Below are 23,187 nucleotides of genomic sequence, written 5' to 3' on the forward strand. Positions count from 1 at the left end.
ACAGGTATCATCGGGGGCATTTCATACATACACTCATGGTAAAATGAGCAGACACTCACTCTCCCCGCCTTTCCTGCTTCCTACAAAGAATGACCCAGAAGGAAGAAGGTGTGTGTGTGTGGGGAAATTCACACAGGCAATCACAGGTCTCTGAATCCCTTCACTTATCATTCCCTGGGGCATCGGGGACACATAGTCACATTCATACTGCAATCAGACATTCATGCTTGCTCATGCCAACCAATCATAATAAGTATTTCAGGAAGCTTTTTTCCACAAGCCACCAAGCTTCATTTTCTTTTATTAGAGGATCTCACCCTCCCTTCAGGTTTGGAAATGATAACACACAAGCATACACACACATACCATTAAACAACCTTGCAACTTACTGTTTCTTTATATGAAAGGGAATCAAAGTACATTCATACCAACTTTTACCATCAACATACTCACATTTGCGCTGCAATCAGACAGCTTATGTAAATTAATTTCACATACAAAAATCCCATTTCATTCTTTCTTCATGCAAAGCAGTTATTACAATTATTTCAGGGACCTGTACATAAGCCAATGAGCTCCATTTTCTATTATTAAGGGATCTCAACTTCCCTCCAGGTCTGGAAATGATCTCACACACACACATACATGTACAAATACCATGGAACAACACTTTCAGGCCTGGGGGAAGTTCCGTCCCTTTAAATCTTCAAATTTCTTTCCTTGTGGAACATGTGGCTCATTCTCCAAGCAGTGGGGAAACTCAGAGAGCAGTTTAGGTGGCCAGAAATCAGCAATTTTGTTGACAAAATCTAAATCAAAACTGTCATCATGAGGCCAGGTTTCTACTTTAGGACCAATAGAGTAGGTTGGCCAGATAAATATGCAGAGGGTTTTTACTCAGGTTGAAGGCAAACCTTTAGTAAGCATTTCCTTCATCTCATACATGCACACACAAGGCAACACTCTCCTCCTCCCCACAAAAGGAAAAAAAAATCTATACTCACAGGCCTGGAAGTACAATCTTCCAGGGCTGAAAGACATGAGAACAAGGTCCCCTCCCCCACAGAAAAGGCATTGTTGGGGGATTAGAGGTAAGGGGGGTAGATAGTTTGCAGGCAGAGTTTGGGAAAAAAACCCAACCCCACTAGTATTGCTGGTAATATTATTGGGATATCACAGATGAGAAATGGGGTCTGGATTCACATGCTTCAGGAAAGAGATGAACAGGTAAATTCATTTAAACACACAATAACTACAAGGTTGAAACTTTTCTTGTAAATGAACTTAAAACATTTCCTGGGTTGTTACTTTAAGGTATAGGGAAGGAAGAAAGGGAAAAATACTTCTCTTTACTATGTTTTCTTAATAAAGAGCTGTTGTTACCGTTAAGCCTGTGTGTGCCTACCCATTACCCAATCTAACACTGGCGATGAGGATGGGGTTGGAAGGCAACTAGGCGAACCAAAAAGAGCGTAGCAATCCAGCAAGTACATCCAGCCCAGAGCTCAGTGCGGCTTCGAGCAGCCATTTTTGAGCGGCAAACTCAAACGCCCTCTGGACACAAAATGGCCATGAATGCCCCACCGACTCCGTATGACCCAGTCACTGAACACTGGGATTCATACATGCTATGATTTGACTGCTTCCTCGAAGCAAATGACCTCATGGCCCTCCCTGAAGGGCGCAAGAACATGTTCCTTGGATACTGTGGCTGGGAAGTGTTCGAGACAGCGAAAAACCTCTCTGAGCTGACACCGCTACAATCAGTCACCTGGTCTGTGCTCCAGCAAATGTTGAGGACTCATTATGCCCCCAAGCCGTTCAAGCACATTCGCTGGCATGAGTTTAACATCAGGAATCAGAAAGAGGGTGAGTTGATTAATGAGTACGTTGCGGCGCTTCACTAGGCAGCAGCGTACTGCAAATTCCGAGACCTGGAGAGCTGATTCTGGACCGCATAATTTGCGGCATGCGGGACATTACCCTGCAGAGGAGGTTACTCGCTAAATCTAACCTCACTCTGCAGATCGCCTTGGAAGAGGCCAGGGCATCCAAATCAGCCGCCAAATCTACTGAGACTCTGCAGCGCCAAAGTGCCCCCCAAGACATGCGGAAGAGCATACGTGTACATCGCAAGGCTGCAGTGCCCAAGAGCTCAGAAGGCAAGGAAGATGACAGCTGCCGCATGCGCAGTAGCTGCGCCCAGCCAGCGCACAAATTCAAATTGCATCTCCTGCCTTGCACTAGCTGTGGAGAAGACCATGCCAGATCAGCTTGCCGTTTCCACGATGCAACCTGCCAGCGCTGCGAGCGAAAGGGGCACATCACCAAGGTGTGCCGGAGTGAATTCCCTGCCACTACCTGGCAGCCTAGAAGTGCATAAAGCCGCCAACAGAGGCCCAATCCAGAGGCCTGGCAGAAGCCACCATGGTGCTCAGAGAGCGACAATAGAGTCACCTACCATACATCAATTGGCCAAGTCCGCACCAGGCAGCCAAAAAAGCTGAAGGTCACAGTCCTCATCGAGAACTCTCCATGTGAGATGGAGATCGACACCGGGTCATCACTGACCATCATACCGTGGTCTACCCTAAAGCAGGCTATCCATGCAGCATCTACGCACCCCTGACATCCGCCTACACGATTACCAGGGAAACCGGGTCCCCATTGTGGGCCAAGGCACCTTCCAGGTGAACTTCAAGCAGTTCAGCGGGAAACTCCCAGTGACAGTGGTCAGCGGCAACCTGCAGAGCCTCCTAGGGCTAGATCGGTTCCAAGCCCTGGGCCTAGAAGTGACTGGTATCAACACCTTGAAAGACAATGGCACTGAGGCCATCTTTAAGGAGTTCGAGGAAATCTTCAGGACCGGTCTGGGTAAGTATGTGGGGACTCCAATTTCCTTTAGTTTGGACCCCAACATAGCCCCAATTAGGCTAAAACCCAGGAGACTACCTTTTGCTCTCCGCCCCAAAATTGACAGGGAAATTGACAAGCTCGTGAGCCAGGGAATCCTAGAACCGGTTGATCACACACGCTGGGAGACCCCTACAGTAACACCTGTCAAATCTGATCGGTCTGTCCGCATCTGTGCGGATTACAAGTGCACAATAAATAAAGCACTACAATAAAGCACCTACCCTGTACCCATTGTACAGTACCTACTTCATTCACTAGGCCCAGGAAAAATCTTCGCAATTCGGTGTTAGTATCACTCCTGGACTGTTCCAAAGCATCATGGAATGGCTTTTGCAGGGGATTCCAGGAGTCGTCTCCTATTTCAACAACCTCTTAGTATCAGCTGCAAACGAGGCACAACTTTTAAAACGTGTATGAACAATTGTGGCTTGAATTAGAGACGAAGGCCTCCGTCTCAAAAAAGAGAAATGCCAAATTAACGTGCCAAGGGTTGAATTCCTAGAGTACCTAATCGATGGTTCTGGGATTCACCTGACTACACAAAAAATTAAAGCTATTCAGGATGCCCCCACACCTCGCATTCAAACCGAGCTGCAGGTGTTCCTCAGGCTCCTCAATTTCTACAGTGTCTTTCTCAAACAGAAAGCCACCGTTGCTGAGCCCTTACACCGTCTCCTGGCTAAGAATGTGAAGTGGTCCTGGGGCAGAGCTGAGGCTGCCGCATTTGCCGCGGTAAAACAACTCCTGTCGGCAGACTCCTTTCTAGTTCAATACAGCCAGACCCTGCCATTGGTGCTGACCTGCAATGCTTCCCCCTTCGGCATCGGTGCTGTCCTCAGCCACCGCATGCCCAATGGAACCAAAGCCCCTATTGCATTTTACTCCAGGACCTTGTCTGTCACTGAGCGTAACTACAGCCAGCTAGACCATGAGGCTTTGGCTGCAGTGGCCGGAGTAAAGAGGTTCCATGAGTATCTATATGGCTGGGACTTTGAACTGGTTACGGACCACAAGCCGTTTTTGGGCTTACTGGCTGGGACCGACCTACCCCAGTGTCACATTCATCACAGATGACCAGGTAGACAATCTTCCTAGCTGCCTACTCCTACCACCTCATCCACCGACCAGGTTCCACTTTGGGACACGCTGATGCGTTGAGCCGCTGCCCGCTGCCTGAACTTCTCACTGACCCTACCCCTGAGATGCCAGTCCTCCTCATTGACTGCCTTGAGACTGGGCCTGTCTCATCCAGTGACATTGCCCGTCACTCTGCCAAGGACTCCACCAACAAGCAAATTTTGAATTGGGTGTGGCGGGGGTGGCCCAAGGGGCCTGTTGGGGTTGATTTTAAAATGTATTTTGCCAAACGTGATGAGTTATTGGTTGTAAACAGCTGTTTACTGTGGGGGGACCGGGTCATTGTTCCACCTAAACTGTGCATTGCAGTATTAGAGACTTTACACGTAGGGCATCCTGGAATTGTCAGTATGAAGTCTTTGGCTAGGAGTTATGTGTGGTGGCCTAACATGGACAGGGAGATCGAAGAATGGGTGGCTACCTGCACACTGTGCCAGGAGTCCAGACCAGCTCCCCCAGAGGCACCGACTAAGGAGTTGGAGCGACCTCAAGCACCATGGTCTAGAGTGCACATTGACTTTGCTGGCCCAGTTCATGGCCAGACATTTCTCATAGTTGTGGACGCCTACTCGAAATGGTTAGAGGTAGTCCTGATGACCTCCACCATGGCAGAAGCGGTCATCAAGGTGCTACAGAGACTTTTCTCCATGCACGGACTGCCTGATGTCTTGGTCTCGGAGAACGGGCCCCAATTCACGGTTATGCAATTTGAGATCTTCCTAGCAGCTCAGGGGATCAGGCATGCCCTGGTTGTGCCATTCCATCTGGCCTCCAATTGTCAGGTGGAGAGAATGGTGAGATCTGCAAAAGAGGCCCTCTCTACAATGGGCCCAGAAGATTAGGCAAACACGGGTTGACCACTATTTGCTAATTCAGCACATCACACCCAGTGCCACAACAGGGAGAAGCCCCTCCGAGCTTCTCATGGGTTGCCGGCTAAGTTCCCACTTAGACCGGCTACACCCCAATTATTCTGCCTCATTGCCCCCAGACTCCACAAGCAAGATTCAGATATTTAGCATAGGGGATTCGGTATATGCCCACAACTACGCCAGGGGAACTCTGTGGATTCCTGCCACAGTGATAGGCATCACCGCCCCTCGTTTGTACCTCTTAGAGCTCGTGGATGGTTGGAATTGGAGAAGGCATATTGACCAACTCCATGGCCGCCTCTCCAACTCCACTCTTAGACAACCAGAGGTAACTCCTGCACGAGTTAGCCAAAGCCCTACCCAAATGAAGCAAACACTCACTCCTTCCACGGCCAGCTCAAGACTGAGGGTACTGGGAAACTTATCTGGTTATGTTGCAGGCCCGCAGCAAGCTCTGAGCGAACCGGCTCTAGAAGCTCCAGCCACAGCCTGTGATAGGTTCCAGGAGCTTCCACCAAACGGAGCTGCGGAGCAAACAGGTCTGTCTGACCTGTCCAAGGAAACCCCTCCTACTGAATTGCGAAGGTCAGGCAGAGCTACCCAAAAGCCCGCCTACCTGCGTGACTACGTTACAAGTAGGATTGTTCCATCCAAGAGGGGAGGGGTGTTAGGTATTAGTTCTAATTACAGTGGTTTCCACCAAGGTCCTCTGTTCCGTTGGGAACAGAGGTTTAATCCTATTGGTCGAAGGGTCTGACAGCTCCCTATAAAAGGTCAGCTGTCAGACTCAATCTTCACTGGATTGTTCTCACTTGTTGTACTTAATAATGAGCTGTTGTTACTGTTAAGCCTGTGTGTGCCTATCCATTACCCAATCGAACATCTGGGAAATGGAGAAAAGCAGCATATATAAAACAATCTCCTTTGTGGAAAGTAGCAACTTGTTTCTTAACGGTTTCAGGACAACATGGGAGTGCAGTAGGACTGATGCATAATACCTGAAATTTTCCTCTAGTCCTCTTCCTTCCAGTAAATTGCAAGATTACAATGAGACGGTTTTGAAACCTAGTTTTAAATTGTAGAAAACAGATTGTTTTGTTGTTCACGTGATTTTTTTTGTCTTAATTACTTAAAAACCATTGAATTCTTCCTGATAAGAAACAGTAGCCTTTTTATTTTATACTATGAGCCATGATGGCACAGTGGTGAGATTGCAGTATTGCAAACTAATTCTGCCAACAGCCAGCAGTTCAATCCTGATTGGCTCAAGGTTGATTCAGCCTTCCATCCTTCCAAGGTTGGTAAAACGAGGGCCCAAATTGTTGGGGGAAATATGCTAACTCTGTAAACAGCTTAGAGAGGGCTGTAAAGCACTATGAAGTTTTAAGTCTAAGTACTATTGCTATTGTACTTTGTTTATTATGTAGTATAATAGCTCCCTGTTCTGACCCCCCTCATCCCACACCAACACACACCAATTTATTAAAAGACAGACAGGTCCTTGGCAGCATACCAGCACAGATAAGGCTTGGCAGCAATCCAGCCTGCCAAGCTAGCCACAAAAGTTCTCCAACTTTTAGTCAATGCATTGACTCCTGCAATGAGGGGTGTGCACTGAGCCAAGGTGGCGCAGTGGTTAAATGCAGCACTGCAGGCTACTGCTAGATCAGCAGGTCAGCGGTTCAAATCTCACTGGCTCAGGGTTGACTCAGCCTTCCATCCTTCCGAGGTGGGTAAAATGAGGACCCAGATTGTTGGGGGCAATATGCTGACTCTCTGTAAACCGCTTAGAGAGGCCTGAAAGGCCTATGAAGCGGTATATAAGTCTACTGCTGCTATTCCTCTTATAGTCTTGAGAGGAGCCTAATTACCACCAGCTGAGTGCAATTATCTGCTGTAACTGCACAACTGTTCCTTATGCCTATCAGCTCTTTGGTGCCGGGCATCCAGGAACAACTGATTGCTGATGTCCGGATCACACTCCCTTGTCTCCTCCTCACTGGTCCAAGGTTCAGGCACCTCCTGGTGGCCAACCAGCCTCTCTGCGCCCTGCTCGGAGTCGGAACCCTGTCCAGGGTCCTCCATATCCTCCAGAGCTGACTCATAGGGCCCCTCGCTGTCGGAGTCTGGTGGCAGCTCCAACGGCTCCTGCTGGGCCACAACAACTCTTCTACATAATTTATTATACACTATAAATCAGCAGCCCCCAACTTTTTGGGCACCAGGAACAGGTTCTGAGTGAGGTTTTTCCCTGGACTGGAGATGGTATGCTGTCTGCATCCTGTGGACAGGTCTTCGCTTGTTTGCATGGCCCGGTATCTGGCATGCTGCAGCCCGGTCTCAGTCCTGGAGCCCCTGCTATAAATGACATTATATGTACAAAGTGACTGCCATTTTCTTCTCAATCCTTCCTCATTTGATGCATGACCTTTGAGCATTCTCAAGTACAGCAATATATTTTCTTTGAAAAAATATATTTAAATTACCCTATAATTCTGACTTTTGGTACACCCTCCACCTTGCCTTATAACTATTAGTTTGGGTTTAAGTTATATATACTTCTCAATCAGTGGTGGGATTCAAATAATTTAACAACCGGTTCTCTGCTCTAATGATCACCTGGGTAGGCGTGGCTCATTGGTCATGTGACTTTGTGGGCATGGCCAATTCAATGTCACTCACATTGATGGGCACTTCACCTCAGTTGTTACAATGGGATAAGGGTTAACGGGAGAGGCAGTTTCTGTAAGCAGGGCAATAAAGATGAGGCTAAAAACAACACCAGAATGTTTCCTTCCTGCCTTCCTTACAGGATTAGCCCTATGAAGTGGGAAAAAAGAAAATGATAGCCCTATGAAGTGGGAAAAAACAAAATGAAACAACAAAGTTGTTTCTTCCAACAACTGGTTCTCCGAACTGCTTAGAAAGTTAACAACCGGTTCTCCCGGATAGGTGCGAACCGGCTGAAACCCACCACTGTTCTCAATGCACTTTCACCATATGTATTAGCCAGGAAACACCCAATATAAATTCTTCTTTTGGAAGAAGAAGTTGAATCTATTACTGGGGTGACATTCCAGTTTGGGAAGCAAGAATAAAATTTGGTTTCCAAATTCTCATTTATCTGTCCAAAGCATCTAGTATCATCTATTGATAAAGTTAGAAATTGTTAGAGCAATTTCTAACAGAAATATCTAGCTGAGAATCAGTACCTGAAATTTGTTACAAAAAAGTAAATTGCTTTTTTTTCTTGTATTGTTCAAACTCAAGCTGAAAACAATAAAATGTCATGAAAATCAAACATGGGAAAACAAATCTCAGCAGATATAAATGAACAATGAAGTAACTTAGGGTTGCTGTGGCAGCAGGAAAAACATCATCAAAATATTATTAAGACCAGAAAGATCCCAAATCTGAGAAGACTGTCTTGCGACCTTTAAACTGTAACAAACTTTGGTTCTTCTCATATGATCATATATGAAGCCACAGCAGTGGTGGGTTTCAAATTTTTTTAGAACATCTTCTGTAGGTGTGGCCTGCTTTGTGGGAGTGGCTTGTTGGCCATGTGACTGGGTGGGAGTGGCTTGCCAGCCATGTGATGAGGTGGGCATGGCCAACTTATAAAATGTGGTGAAACTCACTTAACAACGCTCTTGCTTAGCAACCAAAATGTTGGCTCAGAAACTCTGGCGTTTGAAGCACGTAAGTCTTAAAGCTGTCAAGTTACAAGACCCTTGCACCCCTAACCCTTTAGAAAAAAACCTCCAGGGGTGTTCAAACTTGACAGCTTTAAGACTTGTGGACTTCAACTCCCAGAATTCCTCCTCTCGCTCTTCATCTTGATGATGTCTGGATGGGCGGGGGGAGGGAGCTGGAACTGGTTCTAAATGGCACTTTAGATTTGTGGAATCTCTTCTATAGAAGAGGTTAGAACTGGCAGGAACCCACCCCTGAGCCACAGCCACAGAGGAGATGCCAATCCTTTTCAGAGCCATAGTTGATCAAGACGTCTATTTTGCTGCTATGTAGAAAGGCTGAGGTGACGTGGAATGTTGTGAATTCTCAAATTCATAAAGAATTAAAATAATAATGATCACAATCTTGTTATTTGTTAAAGCACTTGAGGAGTCAATTTTTGGCCACAGATTTTTAAGATTAACCTCAGACAAGAGCTATTATTTGATCCATTCAAATGTGAAATCTGAGACTGGAATGATAGAGGGCTTCCAATTAGCACATTCATAAGGTGGCGCAGTGGTTAGGGTGCAGTACTGCAGGCCAGTTTAGCTGACTGTGATCTGCAGTTCAGCGGTTCAAATCTCACCGGCTCAAGGTTGACTCAGCCTTCCATCCTTCCGAGGTGGATGAAATGAGGACCCGGACTGTGGGGGCAAGTTGCTGACTCAATTTGCTAAAAAATTTGTAAACCTCTTAGAGAGGGCTGAAAGCCCTATGAAGCGGTATATAAGTCAAATAAATAAATAAATAAATAAATAAATAAATAAATAAATAAATAAATAAATAAATAAATAAAATTAGACCATTGCCCAGTCGTCACCTAGTTTGGCCGCAAATCAGATGAACAGTTAGTAAACAAAATGACCTTAGGAAAGGACCTGATTTAGTCTTGATTTGAATGGCTTATTTCTTGAGCACTATTCTGTCTCAGCATCACATCATTTTTCCATCCGCCTCTGCTTTTATAGGAAGTTGTGCTTGGCTCAAGTACATTCTTGGATGATTTAAATAAATAAAAAGAATCCCTTTACTTATTTATCTGCTGTCAAATTTTAATTAGTGTTTACATGATGGCAACCAATTTTTAGTTGCTATTAAATAAAGCTAACATAACACTGGGAAATGAATTTTTCATTTCATTGCTATATACGCAGCTAAAATTCAATAATTATTTTATAACCTGAAATTTTGAAAAATAAACCCACATTTTGATTTGTCTAAGGAACTAAAAGCTTGAACAATAGAAATATTGTACCCATTTTCTCCTAGATAGCTGCAAACACTGGAATGTTTTTAGTTAAAAATAATTGTTGGGACAAACATCTTTCATATTCAAAGGTTTTATTTCTTTTAAAACACAAATATTTCATCGTTCGTCAATCATTAAAACATCGAAGTACAATTTTTTTTGTGTGTGTGTGCCCCTCCCTCCCTCCACCCCCCTACCCCTCCTCCTCCCCCCCGACTTCCCAGAACCCGTACACGGTATGGATTTTTAACAAATGCAGTCTAAAATCTATTTTTAAAAAAAGAAATAAAGAAATTAATGACATTCTGCATTGACCTTAGCTTCAGTTGGGACAAACATCTTGTTGACAGCAAAATGCAGATTTACGACGATGGCAAATATCTGTAGCTCTGGTATAGAATGAGAGTGGAGGTTCATTCTCCGAGCTTATGGGTCAGTTTCTGAATATTTCATTATCAGGCTAGGTAACATCTTCAGCGGAGTTTAGGGGATGTCAGTATTTCTCTTTTTATAAGGGTTTTGTGTGGTCAGTAAGTCTTGTAATGATGATGTCACATCATATGAGTGTAACATTGGGTCAGGGTCTTGTGATGGGTCAGGTGTGGGTCACCAGTGAGGGTCTTGTGATGGGTCTTGTGATGGGTAGGTCACATCAGATGAGAGTCATTGGTAGATAAAGTGCTGGTTGGGTGGTTGTTTAGGTTGGTTGAGGATCGGTGCTGTCTCTGGTTAGCTGTGTGGTTGAATTGAATTCTGAGGGATTCATAGACTAGTTCTAGATCAATGTGTCTTTTAATGGAATTGCTTGGAATGCCAGCCATTGATAAACTCACAAGTATGGCAGATACTAGCATGGCCGATAATCCTTATATATTGCTCCAATCAGTGTTCGGTGTCAGGGTGGGTAGAGATTAGGGATTTGGGATTGACTGTCTGCTGGCATTGTGGATTTGGGTTTTCAATTGATGTGATGTTTGTCCCACATCGAATCGTTTGCAATTGTTATGGTTGATCTTGTAAATTACATTGTTTCTTTCATCCGTCTTTGGTTCCGGATAATTCCTGGCAGAGTGTGGCTGTAGGTTTGTGGGCTATTGTTATTCCTAGAGGTTGGAGAATTTTGGCTGTCATTTCAGACACCTCTTCTGTGTATGGTAGGGTTAGTTTTTGTGTGGTGGTTGGCTGTGTGGTGCATTGTTGTTTGGATACTGTGTATCAGAATACAATGTCAAACACCCATTCTCTTCTGCTTTTCTTAATACTGTGGTGCTGCAGTGTGGTATGGGGGATCCAGTGGTGGGATTTACTTACCTTTCCTATCAGTTTGCAAATGCTTTCATCTTGTTTCAGTTTCTTTAGTACTCTCTTCTCCTTTTGGCTGAGTGTTTCGTTGTGTCTAGTATTTTGGACATTGGAGATGTTTCTTTGTCCAGGTGGTTGGTTTTTAGAATGAGTTGGAGGTTGGCAAGGAATTCAATGGGATTGGCTTCTTTGTGGTTGAAATTGATGCCATCTTTGAGAATGGTCTTTTTGCCATCTGATCTAAGTCTGCTGGATAGATTTCTGATCAATAGTTCTGTGTTGTCATCTGGGAATGTGGACGTGACCTCCCCATTACAAGACCCATCACAAGACCCTGACTTGACACAACCCACACTGGATGGACTGGATCCATCACAAGATGCATAATGACCAGTGGTGGATTTCAATTTTTTTTAGAGTCTCTTCTGTAGGTGTGCTTTGTGGGAGGGGCTTGCCAGCCATGTGATTGGGTTGGAGTGGCTTGCTAGCCATTTGACTGGGTGGGCGTGGCCAACTAGTAAAATGTGGTGAAACTCACTTAACAATGCTCTTGCTTAGCAACCAAAATGTTGGCTCAGAAACTCTGGCATTTGAAGCACGTAAGTCTTAAAGCTGTCAAGTTACAAGACTCTTGCACCCCTAACCCTTTAGGAAAAAAAACCCCCAGGGGTGTTCAAATGTGACAGCTTTAAGACTTGTGAACTTCAACTCCCAGAATCCCTCCTCTCGGTCTTCATCTTGATGGTGTGCGGACGGGCGGGGGAGAGGTAGCTGGAACCGGTTCTAAATGGCACTGTAGATTTGTGGAACCTCTTCTATAGAAAAGGTGAGAACTGGCAGGAACCAACCCCTGATAATGACTCATCACAAGATCCTGACCCAACATGACCCTCACTTTATGTGACCTCCCCATCACTACTGATCACACAAAGCCCTTATAAACACTGACATCCCCTAAACTCCACTGAAGATGTTGCCTAGCCTGGTAATGAAATGTTAGAAACCAACCCACAAGCTCAAAGAATGAATATTCATCCTCACAATGAAGATTTGTTATTTTTCCTCCTCCTCTTCCTCCTCCTCCTCTTCCTCCTCCTCCTCCTCCTCCTCCTCCTCCTCCTCCTCCTCCTCCTCCTCCTCCTCCTCCTCCTCCTCCTCCTCCATAGAGCATGGAATAATAGAGTTGGAAGAGACCTTGGAAGTCTTCTTGTCCAATCCTCTGCTCAAGCAGGAGACCCCATACCATTTCAGACAAATGGTTGTCCAGTCTTCTTTTGAAAACCTCCAGTGAGATAGAACAACCTCAACTTCTGAAAGTTATTCCATTGGTTGATTGCTCTCACCTTTAGGAAATTTCTCCTTAGTTCTAGGTTGTTTCTCTCCTTGGTTAGTTTCCATTGTTTCTTGTCTTGCCTTTTGGTGTTTTGGAAAATAGTTAGATCTCATTTTTGTAGGAGCCCCTCAAATATCAGAACATTGCTATCATGTCTACCCTAGTTATTATTTTTATTAGACTAGACATATCAAATTCTTGTACCTCTTCTTCATAAGTTTTAGCCTCCAACCTCCTAATAATTCATGGACAATTCATGGGCAATAATTACTCTTCTCTGCACTCTTTCCAGAGTCTCAACATTTTTTTAATATTGTGGAGACCAGAACTGGATGTAGTATTCCAAGTGTGATCTTACTAAGTCTTTGTAAAGCCCTACTAGAAACTTCACAGTTTCACCTAATATTTAACTATACAGTTGGTTTTTGTTTTTTGCCTAAGTGTCAAATCATGTTTTTATATAGGTTGAATTTCATTTTATTAAATAGAGCCCAGTGTTCAAATCTGTCAAGATTTTTGTGGATCTTGCCCTTGTCTTCTGGGGTGTTGGCTATTCCTGCCAACTTAATGTCATCTGCAGATTTCATGAGTTCCCCTTCTATATGAAGATATTGAAGAGTACTGGGCCCAACATGGAACTAAAATGGAGTCACTGCTTACTTCCCTCCATGTGGATGTAGTTTCATTGAGGACTTACACATTGAATATGATTTGTCAGTCAGTCAGGTGGTGGTGCTGTCTATCCCACATTTTTCTAGCTTCCCAAGAAGTAGGTGATGGTCCACTTTAACAAATGCTTTACTGAAATCTAAGTATACAATGTCCACAGCATTTCACTAATCCATTAATTTAGTAACTTTGTCGAGGAATGAAATAAGATTTGTTTGGCATGATCTGTTGTTGACAAACCCATGTTGATTTCTTGTTGTAATTTTGCTTCTTTTTAAAAAAAAGTTTTTTATTTTATTTATACAGTCATATCGTCTTTGCAGCACATTTTGTATCTTTTACATATCCATTGTGTTTCCTTTATCAATACATATATATCTTATATAACTATATCCATATCTATATACACATTTTACACATCTTATTTTGTACATACTGTATACATCTGATCCTCTCATATATCTTATTTCATCCTCAATCTATCTTATATCCCCCCCTTATTGATTTGTTTTGTAGTTTTTTGGCAGTTAAGAGCCGAGGTGGCGCAGTGGTTAAATGCAGCACTGCAGGCTACTGCTAGATCAGCAGTTCAGCGGTTCAAATCTCACCGGCTCAGGGTTGACTCAGCCTTCCATCCTTCCAAGGTGGGTAAAATGAGGACCCAGATTGTTGGGGGCAATATGCTGACTCTCTGTAAACCGCTTAGAGAGGGCTGAAAGCCCTATGAAGCGGTATATAAGTCTACTGCTATTGCTATCTTTTTTCTTCTTTTTGTTACTATCCTGCTTTTTTCTCTCTTTCCCCACAGCCAATTATACCATAAGTCCCATACTAAGTAGTACTCTGATTCCTCTTTGTCCTTTAGTTCTTTTGTGAGCCTGTCCATTTCGGTGCATTCCAATTTTTTTTATCACATTGTCTTCTGTTGGTGTATGTTTGTTTTTCCAATTCTGTGCATATGAGATACTTGCTGCCATGGTTATATGTAGAATTAGATATTTGATTTTCTTCTCATACTTCCCCTTAATTATTCCTAATAAAAATAGTTCCATTTTAGTTCTATTTGAATGTGCAGTAATCTCTTCACGCCAATCTTTTATTTTTGTCCAATATTTTTTGTGGCCTCGCACATCCACCCACCACATATGATAATATGTTCCATGTAGTTAATTACACTTCCATCAGGAGGCTGGTGAACATTCCGGAAACATTCTTGCAATTCTCGTGGGTAGTAGGTGCCATCTGTAAAACTTTATTTGCTTCTGTGTGTTCACAGATTTGTTGCACGTCTTTTCCAAGATTTTCCCATGTATTGATGTCAGGCTGATTGGCCTGTAATTTCCTGGCTTTCCCCCACTTTTTTTGAGATGGGAACCACATCAGCTCTTTTCCAATCCTCAAGTACTTCCCCTGTACTCTAAGAGCTTTGAAAGATATGTTTCAATGGTTCTGAAATCACACCTGCCAGTTCCTTCAGAATTCTGGGATGTAGTCTCTCAGGACCCAATTATTTGAATCAGAGGTGGTATTCAGCAGATGCTGACCAGTTCTGGAGAACCAGTAGTGAAAATTTTGAGTAGTTTGGAAAACCAGTAAATGCCACCTCTGACTGGCCCCACCTCCATCTATTCTCTGCCTCATGAGTCCCAGCTGATCGGGAGGAAATGGAGATTTTGCAGTAACCTTCCCCTGGTGTGGGGTGGGAATGAAGATTTTACAGTAGCCTTTCCCTGCCATGCCCACCAAGCTACGCCCACCAAACCATGCCCACCAAACCACATCATGCCCACCACGCCATGCCCACAGAACTGGTAATAAGATTTTTTGAATCCCACCATTGATTTGAAGCCATCTAGAGCTGACAAGTATTCTTTTACCTTATTTTTGCATATTTTAATTTGTATTACTAACCTGTCATTTATGGTTCTGTTTTTGATAAATTGAGTAGTGTTTTCTTTTTGTGTGAAGACAGATGCAAAGTATCAATTAAACATTTCTGCTGTCAGGCCTGTAGTTATGTTCCTTTTAGGATCTTTGACCTGCCACACTTTCTATTATTTCATTATGCTGTTTCATTAGTGTAGTAGTTGGGAGCGGGAATAGAAAGGAGTAGAATGGTGGAATGTGTTGTTGTCATTCTTTTCTAGAAGCCAAGGACATCTTTTGTCTCCACACCTCTGCACCTGACCGGAAACAGCTGGGTGGAGATGCCAACGTGGCCGAAGAAGATTGGACCATGTGATGGATTTATGGGTGTGGGGATAAGATCATGAACTTTCAACTGGGTGAAATCCCAGGAAGTTTTCAGATTTGGGATTCCACAGATGGTTACCAACATGTCTGTCTTATTAAATTGGAACTTTAAGGATAGCTCTGCCTTGGACTCTGATTTAATTCTGCATACTATTTGAAACGCTGACATTTGCTTTCTCTCTACTGCCCATTACTTCTCGGTCTGAGAGTTCATTGGGCAACCATGCTAGTTTTTTGTGGATTTCTCCTCCTCCTCCTTCTCCTCCTCCTCCTCCTCCTCCTCCTCCTCCTCCTCCTCCTCCTCCTCCTCCTCCTCCTCCTCCTCCTCCTCCTCCCCTCCTCTCTCTTACAGAGGAACTATTATATATGTGCTCCAGATTGAATGACCCTTTGAATTGTAAGGCAGCTTAAAGTAATGCAATGTAATACTAGCTTGTTATCCATCCATGCACAACTGCCCTATTGCAAAACAAAATTGGTCCTGATATTGTTGTTCCAGATCTTCAATAGATTGCAAATTAGCAAAATTTGAAATATGTATGTCAAAACCAGAAATGTATTCAGCACTTGCCTAAAATGTGTAGAGGGGAAGAAAAAGGAAGAAGAGGATTCAAGTAGCTGATCTGTCCTCCATTTAGAGGTTTTTTTTTAATTAGGCAGCTCTTTGAACCAAGCCCAGGATCTATGGACTGAGTCACAATCCACAGAGGACCAGGTTTGCTCTTGAAGATGATTGGGTATTAAATTGGAACTTTAAGGATAGCTCTGCCTTGGACTCTGATTTAATTCTGCATAATATTTAATATTTTTTATATATCCCACTTTTTAAAATAAAATTTCTTTTCTTGCTAATAAAGTTCTCTAGGAAGATTGTGTTATACAAAGTAGTAAAAGCAGTAAAAATAATAACTTCTGAGATGGGCTGAGTGATGAGGTCTACAACACCTTAATTTCCAGGGCTGCCCCCATCATCCTCTATGGCTGGTATGTCCTACCAGGTAATAGATTAACAGAGTTGGAATGGACCTTGTTGGTCATCTAATCCCCTGCACAAGCAGGAGACTCTACACCATTTCTGACAAATGGCAGTCCAGCCTCTTCTTGAAAGTCTTCAGGGATGAAGCTCCCACAACTTCAGAAGGCAAGTTGTTCCATTGGTTGATTGTTCTCACTATCAAAACATTTCTCCCTATTTCTAGATTGAATCTCTCCTTGATCAGTTTCCATCCATTATTCCTTGTCTGGTCTTCAGGTGCTTTGGAAAATAGCTTGACCCCTCCCATCCTGTGGCAGCCCCTCAAATATTGGAACACGACTATCATGTCTCCTCTTGTCCTTCTCTTCACCAGACTAGCCATGGCTAGTTCGGTTATTATTCTTCATATGTTTTAGTCTCCGGTCCACTAATCATCCCAGTTGCTTTTCTCTGCACTTTTTCCTATACTTTCAACATCTTTATAATAGCGTGAAGACCAAAACTTGATGCAGTATTCTAGGTGTGGTCTTACTAAAAGAGGTATTAGTATCTCACTTGATCTTGATTGTATCCCTCTATTAATGCAATTTAGGATTGCATTGGCTTTTTTGATTGCTGCCACACACTGCTGGCTCATATTTAACTGGTTGTCCACCAAGACTCCAAGATCCCTTTCACAGTTACTCCTATTAAACCTAGTTTCACCCAATCTATAAGTGTACTTTTGGATTTTCTTGCCTAAGTGTAAGACTTTACTTTTCTCTACATTGAATTTCATTTTGTTAGATAGAGCCCAGTATGGGGGCAGGGTTGTGAACTTTCAATTGGGTAGGGAAAACCTGGAAGCTTTCAGATTTGGGTTTCCCCAGATGTGCCAACATAACATCTCTCTAACAAAGTGGAACTTTGAGGAACCTCTAGCCTCGGAGTTTTATTTTGTTGGGGGTATTTTTGGGAACCATGACATGCACGCTGCCCCCTCAGCATTATGGCTTTTGCCTGCTACCCAATTGACTGGTAGCTATTTGTCTCATGCAGCCAAAGGCCCAGGCCAAAGGGTGCCTCAACGAATGGGCCGGCCAAAGGGCACATGGCGGAGGGCCAGGGGCCTTTTGATTGATTGATTGATTGATTGATTACATTTATATGCCGCCCTTTTCCCCGAAGGGGACTCAGGGCGGCTCACAATTCAATCAGGGAAGGAGGTACAGACAGGGGGATAAAAAAGACGAGACTTAACAATACAAAATTTAAAAACACACAACAACCATACCATTCGAGAAGGGGGACAAAAACTCTTTAGCCCCAGGCCTGTCAGAACAGCCAGGTTTTAAGGGCTTTGTGGAAGGCCTGGAGGGTGGTGAGGGTTCGAATCTCCACGGGAAGCTCGTTCCAGAGGGTCGGAGCAGCCACAGAGAAGGCTCTCCTCCGGGTAGTCGCCAGTCGGCATTGGCCGGCGGATGGAATTCGGAGGAGGCCTAATCTGTGGGATCTGATCGGTCTATTGGAGGTAATTGAGTGGGAGAATGGCCAGGGAGGGCCAGAGGAGGAGGAAAGCTGCCTTAGGCAGAAGGCTGAAGGTGAAGGAGGCGCAGCCATTGGTGGGAACCTAAAGATCCCATTCCACTGTCCTCCCCCCCCCCCCCCAGCAGCAAGAACAATGATGCTGGGAAAGGTGAAGGAGGGAGATGTGAGGAGAATGCAATTGGTGACAGGTTATGCGATAGAGAAAAAATTGTGTGGGGAGCAGGCAAATGCTGCCTGCATGGAACTGCTGTCGATGCTGGGGAGGTTAGTATTAGGCTCCACCCAGTAATAGCCACATGCAGGCAGCATTTGCCTGCCACCCCATCCAGCACAAGCAGCATACGCGCACAGGCAAACACTGCTGGTGCAGAGGGGGGTGGTAGGCAAACGCTGCTTTTGGGGATGAGTCTGTGGATGAGAAGTTTCCACTCTGGCTCCGTCACAGGTCATCTACAAATGCAACCAAAGTTATTCAGCATTAAATTCCAGCCTGAAACCACATGAAATAAATCTAGATAACACAATCTAGCCAAAGTTTAGTTCTTTATCTGCTTCCACCATATAAACCATGGGTGTCAAACTCACAGTGTCATGTCGCTGTCACATGACATATCGTGATGGTTTTTTCCTTGGGCATGGCCTGCGCATGATGCATCTGGTACATGGGCCACCAGTTTGACACCCCTGATATAGTGAGAAACTTGCCAGACTAAACCTAAACTGCCCTAACATAATGGATATATCCCAGGAGATTCTAGGAAGTGGCTATGTTTCCTCTTCTTATGATCTAGCTCTGGTTTGTGATGTCTCTTGTGTCACCGTCAGCCCTAGAATGTTCTGCCTCCTTCCTGGGAAACTGCCGACTGTAGTCCATCACATTGCCTTCCCTTTCATAAACACATTCTACCACATAATCCTCCTGGGTTCTCTGCAGAATAGTAATTTCAGTATATTGGTCACTGGCCTTTTTATGCAAAGCTGTCCATCTTGTAGACATGAAATGTACAGACTGTGTTCAGCATGGGTTTCTACAGATCTGAACTCTTTCAAAGGATGCTTGTTTTGATTGTCTCATTGGTTTTGGCCATTAACTGTGAGAACAGTGCATCTGGGCTTGACCTAAGCAAATGGACCTTCAGCAAACTATGGACTTATTGGTCTCTCTTCTCTACCCTACTACAATTTTAGCTGTAAAAAATGTCAGGAACTGAGCCGAGAACTGTTTGTAGCCAAAACATATTCCAAATGTGCAAATGTCATTTGTATATTATGCTGTGCATAAAGACATTATTTTGCTCATCCATTTCTTTTCAAAATGAGACATTTGCTGATTTATGCTGCAGTGACAATTCAAGAATGCTCACCAAGCATTCTGGGCACATGGGTAGGAAGAATAACCACTCTTTAAGATCTCTGAATCATTTTGAACATCATGTTGGTGTATTGGCTGGGGGTATCAGGGCAGTTTAGTTTCAGGAGTCTTGGGATGACCCTGTTCCAGTTGACTCTGGAGTTTCATTGAATGAGTCTTACTCTACTATAGTGCTTTGTACCTGCCCATGCCTTCTCCAGTGATTAGTATTTTCTGCTAACCACCTACTCTTCCATTGCAGGTTGACACAAAACATGCTTGCCTTCTTGGGGAATTCCAAAGGATTCATATATTGCTTTTCTAAAACTTCATTGGCCCTTGAGGGAATCTGAAGAAACTGCACATGAGGCAAAGGGACATGAGATGGAAAACACAAATTCCAGAATCTATAAAAGAACTCATTGACAAAGCTGCAGTTTGCCCTAATTTGTTTATTTTATTTATAAAAATGGAGAGTATTCCTTGAAGAGGTGACATTTGAATTCCCAAGTGTCCCACAGATGTCAGAAAGCGTATAATTACATTGTTTACAGTGGAAAGCAGTATATATAAAACAGTTCACTATGACACCTTTCAACCAGTTTTTGACATTTTTCTTTTACTAGTCAAAGGGAGAAAGAGAAAAGAACCTTCATTCAATTGTATGCAATATTACATTTTATACAAGTAATAAATATTTATTGCTTTACTTATCTATCTACCCTATTTCACCAAATGTACTTTCTAGTGTTTTAAAAATATTTCATGGACTATAAAAGGATGTACCCGGCCACGCGTTGCTGTGGCCCAGTCTGGTTAAATGGAAAAGAAATAAAAAGAGAAAGCTCAAGTTTCTAATATGTTTAATTTTACAATGCTTGTGAGTATACAATATTTTTTTGTTGTTCCATTGTCTGTGCAGATATAGAGATTGTCTGGTTTGCCGACTCTAGAACACACAACATATAATTGTCCATGTGAGAAACAATCCGTGTCTAAATCTAAACCGCACAATTCTAAAGATTGGCCCTGAGGTTTATTGATGGTGATTGCAAACGCCAATCGAATTGGGAATTGCAATCTCTTAAATCGAAATGGCATATCCGTTGGAATCATAGGAATGCGAGGAATGAGGACATCTTCACCTTTGGAAGGTCCTGCCAAGATTGTTGCTTCTATGACGTTGGCCATTAATTTTTTTTACTGCAAGCCGCGTGCTGTTGCAAAGCTTTGGCTGGTTGATATTTCGCAGCATGATAATTGGCACGCCGATTTTCAATTGCAGTACGTGCGGTGGCATCCCTGGCAGATCGAGTGAATTCAAAAATTATGTTGGATAATTAACCGCTTCATCTGCTTCCACAACAGTGTCGACGGACTTGTATGTGACTGCCTCACTTTGAATGTTAGACTGAATAATATTGTTAAGTTCGTAGACGTCTTTGTTTTTGGCCACAAGAATAGCTCGTTCACTCAGCCAATCGTGATTTTATAATTGGTTTGAATATGGGGAAATACTTTTTCAACCAATTCTTCTTATGATGTCACTAAATTGCAGAAGTTATGAGGCAATGAAATTTGTCCTGAGGTCAGATCAACCGGCACTTTTCCATTCCCAATTTCCAGCAATTGATGTGAGAATATCTCAGATCGTTTTGCAGCTGGACATGCATATTTGTAGTTAATTTTAATGTCTTTATGTGTCGCTAAAAAGTAGAGTATTTCAGGCAAGCATTTATTTCATCCGCTGGTGTCGATAGAGGAATTACAGGTAATGTTTGCCTGAAATGTCCTGCAAGCAATATTAATGCCTTCCCAAATGGTCTGATATTTCCTCGCAAATCTTGCAATGATCGATCAAGAGCCTCGAGTGATTTTTTGTGCGCCACTGTGCATTCATCCCAAACAATAAGTTTGCATTTCTGCAATACTTTTCCCATGCCGGATGCTTTGGAAATGTGGCACGTGGGAGTTTCAATGAATTGCATGTTCAATGGCAATTTCAAAGCAGAATGAGCAGTTCTTCCACCCTGGTAGCAATGTTGCAGCTATTCCCGATGACGCAAGAGCTAAGGTTATGTCATTTTGGAATCGAATTGCTGCCAGAATCAATGTAATTAGGAATGTTTTACCAGTTCCTCCTGGCGCATCTAAGAAGAAGATTTCTCCAACCCCGTTATTGACAGTTTGCATTATTTGATCATAAATGTCATTTTGCTCAAGCGTTAGCTTAGGAATATTTGATTGCACATACGACAAAAGATCCCCTGTGTTGTAATTTTGTTCACGACACAATTCTACATCGAACAAAGCAGCAGCAGATCGATTCTGTGATGGCATTCCCAATTGATTGAGAACTTTGTTTGCAATTTCTAAGCATAAATCTTCAATCATTATCAATGCTTCGTTGTAGATTTCTGCTGTGAAATCCATGTTCATATTTGAATTTTCCTTGCGCGTTCAATGGAAAATATCCTCAGCCATGTGCGATTTATATTTCTCCCATAACTCTGTTGGAGATGAAAGAGAGCAGGTGGTCAATATGATTGCAAACAATGCACGAATTTGATTTGGATGTGACATGTTGCACGTGTCATTAATGCAAACATCCCAGTGTCGGTCATTCTCCAATAAATTCAGAGCTTGACATGCACTGTGGAAAGTGGCATGTGTAACGCCGTTCACAATTTGCAATTGCTGGGAAGATGTTGGACCGGGCACATTTACCAACAGCATGCGAAGAAAGAAACATTCATCTTGATTGGGATGTACAGTGTACAGTCTGCCTATCGTAGTTTGTTTGAATGTGCCAGGTTGCCCGTCGACTCGCTCTCCTCGTTTGCGTCGTTGAAATGATTTTCTACTCACATTCCATGTGAAATACATAGGCACTTCCAAATACAGCAGTGTTTTCGCAAATGCGTCATTTTGACATAACGTGAAGAAAGCAGTTAATGTTGTAGCCGGTGGATTCAGGGCTATTTGTTGCACATTTGCAGGTGTGAAATAAACGTGTTGTCCATTTTCTAGATGTACTGCTAAGTGAACAACAGCTGGACTTCGCTCATGTATGGGAAATGAAAGAATTCACCATACAGCTTTATTGCTGCTTATGTATCTTCCAGCCGGATACTGTGCAATTTCATCGATATGTATGACCGCATTTCTATCACTTCTTTCTGGGTACAGGCCAAAAACTGCCATGTCGCTGCCTTTATTCACGTACTTACAAATGTATTTGATCGATTTAATGGAGTTAGAGTATTCAATGTTTATGTGCGCTTGTATGTTTTTGATAGCAAAGGCGAATATGGAACAATCCACCGGTTATCTACTTTAATGTCATCGTTTTGCATTTGTATGGTTGCTAATTTACCGCCATCTTCTGCTGATCTTCTTCTGTATAAAGGATATCCATCGTTTCCTGCAACTGTGTTGGATATTAATGCTTGAGGATATCGCTTAGGACATTTTCTGTCTATCATGCATGGTGAATTTGGATTCAGTGTACCGCAAGGTCCATGTATCATATTTTTCATCACAACTTCATGCAAATCCTTATCGACATTGGCATCGGGTATTTCAGCACATATTACATCATCGATTTCGTTTGAAGTGATTTTGTTATAGAGCCAGATTAGTATATGTGCATGTGGCAATCCTCTTTTTTGCCATTCCACTGAGTACATCCAGCAGTGCACAAACCCAAACACTTCATGTTTTACCATGAAATCCATCAGCAATTTCAGCTTCTGTCTGAAAACACATGCTATGATGTCATGCCTATCCACCAACGATTGGCCAGGAAGTAAGAGTTGTTGTATATTGCTGCAAGCTCGATTGCATGTGAATGTAATGAATAGG

At 43.2% G+C, this 23,187-nt stretch overlaps 1 protein-coding gene and 1 pseudogene across 1 annotated transcript in view; one reads left to right on the forward strand and one right to left on the reverse strand.

The window, feature by feature from the left end:
- Positions 1-19,893, forward strand: part of RAB28 (RAB28, member RAS oncogene family) — a 131,941-nt gene extending 112,048 nt beyond the window's left edge. Inside the window, exon 7 of the mRNA XM_087724637.1 lies at positions 19,586-19,893. Coding sequence (XP_087580763.1) covers positions 19,586-19,648 — 63 coding nt within the window. The 3' untranslated portion in view covers positions 19,649-19,893. The remainder of the gene's footprint in view (positions 1-19,585) is intronic.
- LOC148043894 (uncharacterized) lies at positions 19,653-21,008 on the reverse strand (annotated as a pseudogene).
- Positions 21,009-23,187: the final 2,179 nt, after the last annotated feature.

Source organism: Thamnophis sirtalis, unplaced genomic scaffold (assembly GCF_051295495.1).
Source record: "Thamnophis sirtalis isolate CommonGarterSnake01/CBP01778 unplaced genomic scaffold, rThaSir2_p1.2 scaffold_10, whole genome shotgun sequence".
NCBI lineage: Eukaryota > Metazoa > Chordata > Lepidosauria > Squamata > Natricidae > Thamnophis > Thamnophis sirtalis.